Genomic DNA, 9,530 nt, shown 5'->3' with positions numbered 1-9,530 from the left:
AATTTTTAGAAATTTTTTTTTTTAATTTAGAAAAGTTGTTTGGATTGAATTTTTCGATTTAAAAATAAATGATCAAATTATAAAGGCTTGCTCTAAATTTATTATTTCAACAGCTACATTAAAGAATTAGAAAACTGTGAAACAAAGACTAAAATTAGTTACGTATGGTTCTTTAGTGTTTTTAAAATGTTTAGAACTTTAGGCAAATAAATCATGTCCGTCATTCTTGCATATCCTCCATTGTTTGAGAATTAGTATTGTTGTTGTAGTTTCTAATGCCACTTACCACACGGGCAAGCCTGCTTGGTGAAACCGAGCAAATTTACGGCAGAATGTGTGTTTCTTGTTTTTCAGTGGCACCATCTATGGCCAAGAATTAGACTTCTGCCACACCATACGTCGCACCCGTTTATAGGGTGGACCCATTCATACATCCATTCATTCATCCACAGATTGTAATTTAGACCTGAATCAGAGATTTCCAATCCAATACCCCCAGAGATTTGGATCTGTTATGGGAACATGGAAGACTTTTGCGACTAGACAGATTTAACGTGCATCAGTCACTTTACTACACTGGGAGTCTTCGGTCGGTGGGGTTCGAACCCACGAACTCTTGGACTTGGGCCCAGCGCCCTACCGACCAGGATATCCCGGCCTAAAATTAGTATTAGAATTCTTTAGTAGTTTTAATATATTTAGAACTTAAAACAAATTCTATCCCACATTCTTGCATCTTGTTTGAGAGTTTCGTGAAAGATTTTTTTTTTTATTGATAGTTAACTAAAGCAAAACATTTTAAAGCTAGTAGAATTTTTGAAAGCATAATAATCTGTCTCTCTGACCAGTTATAAATTTGTTTAAATAATTTAAAAGTAGCGGATGGTTGCAAATATCTTTTGATTCCAATTTATTAAAATATTATTACGTAACCTTTGCTAACACTAGGAACAAATATTTTTGAAACTACAGACATTCCATAATAGTTTGAGTTATAATATTACACTTGCATTTTCAGTACAAGACATACCGTTACATCATCATTGCAATGCATAATATCGTGGTCTTGGTTTTCCACAATTGATATTAAATCGTGTAAAATATTATTTATATCCTTGTTTATAGCTTTATCTTGATTATATTCTTGTTCTTTGATATAATTATCTAATGCAGGTAAAACGTCTTTAAACCAATAAAAATTTATAAATTTTTCTTTAAATCTTATAGTGGTCTCTATAGATGGATTAAACCATTTAAGCAATTTTGTTTCATAGAATGTCCGTGGATCATCTCCTTCAGAAAGATACTCCATACAATAGTCAATCATTAACTGGTTTTTAAAGTTATCTATTTGTCTCTGTGATGAATTGCAGCACCAACTAACAAATTCATCAGCTAATTTAAACATATCTTTACACAATAATTCCATACATACACCTACTGTATCTTCCGCAGGATATAATATACATGTTTTAAACTTATTTATTTCTTCATCAGTAGAACACCAATAATACAGAAACTTGTTAAATGATTGTAATTGATCATCTTGTTTTATTAGATTGACTACTAACCCTACTATTTCAAAATTTCCATGATCGTAATAAAAATTTTGTTTAAACTGAGCAATTTGCTTTTGGTCGTTTATAAAACACCAATTTAAAATTGGCTCTAACAATTCATATTTATCTTCTGCTATTAATTTACAAATTACTTCATCAAAATATAATTGAGGTATTTCTATTTTTAACTCAACAATTCCTTCTGCATTACCCGAAGCACACCATTTTAAAAAACACTCTAGCTCCATAAAATCTGCTTTGTTATTTGCTACAATGGATTCTAAGATATCATCACAAATCTTACTATATGCTAATTTTGACTTAAACTCCTTCATTTCATAATCTGATTTAAAAGCCCATTGTAGGAATTGCTCTACTTTATTCCATTCTTTATTTTGTATAAAATGTACAGCTATCTCTCGTCCTTTTTTTTTTTATAAGTGCCTGTTTACAGCACTCTACATCTTCTCTAGCAAAAAGAGTATAATCAATAAATATCTCTAATAAATCCCATTGATTACTTGTTATTAGGAAACGACATATATCAACCTCATAATTTGAAAATATTATTTTCTTCTTTTGTATATCATTAGCATCACGTAATATTGACTGAATTATATCTATATTTTCCTTGCAAAATAAACTGGAGAATATACTATGACAACTATGACCATTGTTGTGTTCAAAAACATATTCTTTTAAATGTTTAGGAGCATATTGCCATAACTCCTTAAATATAGATTTATATTGATTATATTTTTCAGTATCTTCATGATTTTTTTCCATTTTATTCACAATACCTTTTAATACACTAAGATAATCACATCCAGATATTATATCCCATATGTGATGTATAGTAGGTAAAAAATACTGCCCCCATAACCAATCATCTAGAAAGCCTAGTAGTATTTGCGTAGCATCATAAGTTTTAAATACTTCTTTTTCTTGTTCTTTACTTATTTGTGATAGAAGAAAACATCTAATATCAGTATTATGTGTATTTTTTATTGCTGAAACTATTTGTCTGGCTTTTGCTTCATTACTCAGTTTATCCCAGATATATTTTATTCCTACTTGATTTGTGCAATCATTATCTATTAACTCTTTAAATAGACATTCATTTATACTATAATTAGTACTATATTTTCTATTGTAAAAAGAAAACGCCTTATATAATTTAGTAAAATCTCCTGTTATATGAGCAGTCCAAAAATGTACCATTGCTTGCCTCTTAATACACCTTAGGGATAATGTAGTATCGATAACCTTGGGGGCAATAATTGCTATATCATCTTCCAAACAATAGCTACAAGCAATATCATATTTGTTACCATCAAATAACTTTTCCTCTTTAGCTAATAAAGTTTTTGCTGTCTCTTTATAATCTATTACACCTCTTGCTGTCCAAACTAAATAATCTATATAATTTATTGCTATGGATTTTGAATATTGATATCTATAATCAGTATTAAAAATATATCGATCTTGATATTCTATCCAGTTAAATATTTCATACCCTATAGGATGTACAATATTTGATAAGAGTTTTCTTATACAATCAGGTACAGGTAATTGTAATACTTGATCTAATACTTTATCTTCAATCTTCAAAAATAATTTATAAATATTTGTAAGAAAGTTATATTCATATTCGTTGAATAATTTTACTATTTGATATTTAATATCTGCTTGATTCCATAATGTAATTATTATATTGCTCATTGATACATGTTGTAACGATGGCATTAAGTGATACTTAATAACATCTTCTTCTAAGTTAATGTCTGTATTATTTTTTTGTTTTTTTGAAGTATTTGCAACATCTAATTTTCTTTTAGTCATTTTATAGTCACCTTTTTGGTTAAAACCCCTAGCTTCAGCTGGGAAAGACTTCAGGGTAACTTAAGAGTTAGGATCAGAGAGATAATTGCACAGGCGTTAGTAATATCTCTTTAGAGTAATAGCGACTTCCAGTCTAGATATCAACCAACCAGCTTCATCTGTAAAATGAAATATTTTTACCATAACTTAAAGTATATAAGTGAAAATTATATCTTACTTGTTAATAGAATTTAATCCACAAAAATGTATATTAAGCATTATAATATGATAAGTATTAATCATAAGTTGTAGTGTAAATTTCCAGTTTTATACCAATTGCAATAATTAACACGGTGTATTTATCCAGTCTCTATACATAATTGATTTTACTAAATCTACATTATGAGCAAATTGATTCCAAGCGTAACAAGCCATAGTGACGATATCTTCATATACACCATAACATTGGTTAGACAAGAAATGATTTTTGATCCATTCCCAAACTTGTTCCATTGCATTAAGTTTCGGTGCATAGGGCGGAAGCGGTATCAAAGTGATATTGCTTGGCACAGTTAGTTTTTTGGCTGTGTGCCAACCTGCATTCTCTGTTAGTAAAGCTATATGTCGGTTGCCTTGAATAGTGCGAGAAAGGTCTTCTAAGAATTTATTCATTGCCTGTGTGTTTGCATATGGTAAAATTAATGCAAAAGCTTATCCTGTATCATGGCAAGCAGCTCCATAAATATATGTTGAAATGAATTGCTGTTGCCGAACTTTACGGGGTCTAGTGCCACGCTTAGCCCATATACGAGTTAAGCTACCTTGTTGCCCAACTCGAGTTTCATCCTGAAACCATATATCAACTTTACATTTATCGATATTTTTGGGTAATAATTCTGTTAACATGTCCGAGAAGTTTTTTTATATGTATTTTGAGTCTCTTGATTTGACTTTGGATGCATTGAACGAGAAGTAATCCAGCTAAAACCAAGTCGGTGCATAGTATTGTAGACTGTTTTTAAAGCACATTTAGCACCATATTCCTCAAGTAACATGATATGTAGCTCCTTTCCAGTTATATACCCACCAGTTTTACTTTCACTGAGCGTATTGATTTTATCAAAAAGAGTAGACTCTTGTATGGTGTTAATCTTCCTAGGAGCACCGCTTCTTTGTGATTCAAATAATCCTTCAAAACCATGATTCCTGAATCTTCTGAGCCATGATTGCACAGTCATCCAGTGTGACTTCACTATTTCAGATATGGCTTTAAAAGATTTGCCTAATTGAAGGTGATACATCGCCAATAAATGTATACGATTTCGACCATGCGGCTCATGTTTCATCATTTTTATAAAATCATGACCATGAAAACCTTGCGGTAATATTAACCGAGTTATTTGAGTACCTTTTATCAGTTAAAAACCCTTTTTACAACACTGCGTTAATTATTGCAATTGGTATAACATATTCCGTTAGTAATACATTAAATTCTGCAATAGATACTTTGCAATATAATGGAGCAAGCGTACATTACATAATAGATCAAGAACCAAATGATAAAAAAGAGCAGCAATACCAATACCATAATGATTTAGAATCAAAAGCCTTTTATGCTGGAAAGAGTAGTTGGAAAGGGCAAGAAAAGGTTAATGACTTTGGCATAGGAATCATGTGTATTAATGATGCAAAAAGCACTTTTACAACTTCTCAAATAACTAAAGTAATAAAATTACTTGTAGATATTAAAGCTAGATACCCAAATTGGGATAATAAGGATAATCTTGTAGGGCTCGGTGAAGTTGCTGAAAGGCACATCGCTCCTGGAAAATTTTTTCCTTGGAAACAACTTGCAGATGCTGGGTTTGGTAAATTTATACCTACTACGAAAAGACCATGGTTATGGTATTGAAGTTGATGGAAAATGTGGTGACAAAACGGCAACTTGGTTTGAAAAATTTAATACACGTTATGTTCCAGAGCAATCCCCTCCAAATGCATGTAGCGAGGCTAGTCAACTTGTTTTAGCTGGACTTCACCCTCATCATGTAACTTTAACAGGTGCAGTTGAGTTAGTAAGTGACCTTGAACATGTTGCTTAATGGGTTCTGTCGCATCTATAATACCAATTGCAATAATTAACGCAGTGTTGTAAAATGGGTTTTTAACTGATAAAAGGTACTCAAATAACTCGGTTAATATTACCGCAAGGTTTTCATGGTCATGATTTTATAAAAATGATGAAACATGAGCCGCATGGTCGAAATCGTATACATTTATTGGCGATGTATCACCTTCAATTAGGCAAATCTTTTAAAGCCATATCTGAAATAGTGAAGTCACACTGGATGACTGTGCAATCATGGCTCAGAAGATTCAGGAATCATGGTTTTGAAGGATTATTTGAATCACAAAGAAGCGGTGCTCCTAGGAAGATTAACACCATACAAGAGTCTACTCTTTTTGATAAAATCAATACGCTCAGTGAAAGTAAAACTGGTGGGTATATAACTGGAAAGGAGCTACATATCATGTTACTTGAGGAATATGGTGCTAAATGTGCTTTAAAAACAGTCTACAATACTATGCACCGACTTGGTTTTAGCTGGATTACTTCTCGTTCAATGCATCCAAAGTCAAATCAAGAGACTCAAAATACATATAAAAAAACTTCTCGGACATGTTAACAGAATTATTACCAAAAAATATCGATAAATGTAAAGTTGATATATGGTTTCAGGATGAAACTCGAGTTGGGCAACAAGGTAGCTTAACTCGTATATGGGCTAAGCGTGGCACTAGACCCCGTAAAGTTCGGCAACAGCAATTCATTTCAACATATATTTATGGAGCTGCTTGCCATGATACAGGATAAGCTTTTGCATTAATTTTACCATATGCAAACACACAGGCAATGAATAAATTCTTAGAAGACCTTTCTCGCAGTATTCAAGGCAACCGACATATAGCTTTACTAACGGAGAATGCAGGTTGGCACACAGCCAAAAAACTAACTGTGCCAAGCAATATCACTTTGATACCGCTTCCGCCCTATGCACCGGAACTTAATGCAATGGAACAAGTTTGGGAATGGATCAAAAATCATTTCTTGTCTAACCAATGTTATGGTGTATATGAAGATATCGTCACTATGGCTTGTTACGCTTGGAATCAATTTGCTCATAATGTAGATTTAGTAAAATCAATTATGTATAGAGACTGGATAAATACACCGTGTTAATTATTGCATTTGGTATTATATTAAATTAAACGGTAAATGGGTTTATTTATATAGAGCACTAGATCGTCTTGGTAATACTGTAGACTTTCTTCTACGTAAGCATAGAGACAAGCCAGCAGCACTTGCACTTTTTCGTAAAGCCTTCAGAGAGAATAATTTTCCTGAGAAAGTAGTAATTGATAAAAGCGGTAGTAATGCGGCTGCTCTTAATGATTTGAATACAGAAGTTCCTAAAGATTATAAAATTAAGGTTATTCAGACCAAATACCTGAATAATTTTGTAGAACAAGATCATAGGTTTATCAAAAAACGTACAAAGCCAATGCTTGGTTTTAAGAGTTTTCATTCTGCAGAAATGACTATTACCGGTATAGAAAATATTCGTATGATTCAAAAAAGACAAATAATTGGAGCTAATGATAATCTTTCTACTTTTGAGAATTTTGCTATGTTAATGGCATCATAATGTCCAAAACCTTAGTTTTAACAATCTTGATGTAGTATGATTTATAGATGCGACAAAACACACCTACTCTACTATTTGCAATAGAGTCCGACAATTTAGTATTTTGTGCTGTTAGTTTGTCTAGCTTTATGTTATAATAACTAACGTGTAGGAACTGTAACAACTATTAATAATTACTGTTTATGGCTATTACTAAGTTTCTCGATCCTAAAAATGATATTGCCGTATATTTGGTTCTGAGAAGAATAAAGATATTCATTTCATTAATGATGTGCTGGAGCTTAAAGGTAGAATCAAAGAAGTAACATTTTTACCTACTATTCAAGAACCAGAGATTGCTTCAAAGAAGCAAAGTATAGTAGATGCAAAGATGAAAATGGAGTGCAGCTAATTATTGAGATGCAGGTATCTCCACAAGAAGGCTTTGAGAAGAGAGCATAGTATTATGCGGCTAAAGCCTATTCACGGCAGTTAAATAAAGGGAAGGAAGAAGGGGCTAGATATATAGATTTAAAGTCGGTAATATTTATTGCTATCAGTGATAATATTATTTTTAAAGTCTTCTATAAGTCTGATCATATTATTTTGGATAAAGATAGCTATTCTCATGATTTAAAGGATTTTTTCTTTACTTTTATAGAGCTACCAAAGTTTAAAATCACTGATATAAATTTACTAACTAATATAATAGAGAAATGGTGTTATTTTTTTAAACATGCTAATGAAACTAGTGAATCAGATTTACGTCAGATCATAGGTTCTGATCAAGTGATAGAAAGAGCTTATGAAGAATTAAATCAGTTTAATTGGACGGAAGAAGAATTGCTGACTTATGAGCAAGAGACTAAACGTATTATGGATAATAAGGCATCTGAGGATTACCTGATAGAAACTGCTAAAGCCGAAGGTAAATCTGAAAGTATCCAAATAGGTAAAGCTGAACGAAATATTGAAGTAGCAAAAAATATGTTCTCTAATAATTACTCTATCCCTGAAATCTCTCGTATTACCGGTTTATCTATTCAGGAGATCAACAATCTGTTTAAATCCTAGTTCTGTAGTCAAAGGGGTAGCCCTTTGGGTTCTGTCGCATATGTTGGACAATAGAAAAAAGATTGATATAAGTAGGATAAGCAGAGTACAGCATAAACCCTTAAGCTATTGACATTTAGTATTATCAATAGTAATAAGATATAAGTAAATAAAATTTTATTACTAGAAATGAGTAAGCCATATCCGTATGAACTAAGAATAAGAGCCTTAAATCTAATAGAGGAAGGATTAAGTATAACTAAGGTTAAACAATTACTTAATATTTCAAGGCAAACCTTGCATAAGTGGATTGATATAAAAAAAAGAAACAGGAGATATAAAACCTAAGGAGAATTATCAAAAAGGTCACAGTATTAAGATAACCGACATAAAAGAGTTTAAAGAGTTTATCGATAATAATAAAGATAAGAGTTTAAAAGCACTTGCTAAAGTATCAGGAAAATATGCACCTACTACTATTTGGAGAGCTATTCAAAAATTGGGTTACACATATAAAAAAAACTTTTATTCATCCTAAAAGAGATGAGAATTCAAGAACTGAATTTATAGAGAAAATAAAAGATACAGCACTAAAAGATATAGTATATTTAGACGAATCTGGCATAGAGGATAATGCATGTCCTATAAATGGATGGAGCAAAAAGGGATCAAGATGTTATGGTAAGAAAATATTTCAACATAAAAGAAGGGTGTCTATGATAGCTGCTCTTTGTAATAAAGATATTATTGCCCCTTTAGTCTTTGAAGGAAGTTGTAAGGCACCGTCAAGTTAAGAGAGAGGTAAATTAAGTATTGAGTAAATACAAGGAATGCTTTATAGTCACCTTTTTGGTTCAAACCCCCAGCTTCAGCTGGGAAAGACTTCAGTCCTTGTTCTAATATTTCAATTCACTATAACTTGAATATATGATGTTTTAATATACATAAGAGTATACTCTTATGTATATTAAAATATCATATATGACAGATTATAACAAGATTAGCCACACTGTATTTTACCATCGCTTTCATGTTGTTTGGATCACTAAATATCGCTACAAAGTAGTACAGGGTAACTTAAGAGTTAGGATCAGAGAGATAATTGCGCAGGCGGCAGAAGAACTTGGTATTAAAATTATCAATGGGGTTCTATCTGCTGATCACGTACACATTATGGCTGAAATTCCACCTCATAGATCTGTAAGTCAGTTTGTTAAAGTTGCTAAAGGTCGTTCTTCTAGAAAAATTCAACAAGAATTTCCTGAAATTAGAAAGACATATTGGGGATGTCATTTTTGGGGTAGGGGATTCTTTAGCTCGACTAGCGGTAATGTAACTGATGATATCATAAATAATTACATTAATAATCATTCAGATGCTCATCAGTCTAATAATATTAGTAATAGCGACT

At 31.8% G+C, this 9,530-nt stretch overlaps 1 protein-coding gene across 2 annotated transcripts in view; it reads right to left on the bottom strand.

The window, feature by feature from the left end:
• Positions 1–883: 883 nt before the first annotated feature.
• Positions 884–9,530, bottom strand: part of LOC107446311 (uncharacterized) — a 50,468-nt gene continuing 41,821 nt past the window's right edge. For both annotated transcript variants that reach the window (XM_043042738.2, XM_016060924.4), the window contains one exon: positions 884–3,559. In XM_043042738.2, coding sequence (XP_042898672.1) covers positions 1,950–3,401 — 1,452 coding nt within the window. In that variant the 5' untranslated portion in view covers positions 3,402–3,559 and the 3' untranslated portion in view covers positions 884–1,949. The remainder of the gene's footprint in view (positions 3,560–9,530) is intronic.

This window comes from Parasteatoda tepidariorum, chromosome 4 (genome assembly GCF_043381705.1).
Source record: "Parasteatoda tepidariorum isolate YZ-2023 chromosome 4, CAS_Ptep_4.0, whole genome shotgun sequence".
NCBI lineage: Eukaryota > Metazoa > Arthropoda > Arachnida > Araneae > Theridiidae > Parasteatoda > Parasteatoda tepidariorum.
The sequence above is the reverse complement of the archived record's forward strand: the minus strand, read 5'-3'. Positions and strand labels throughout refer to the sequence as shown.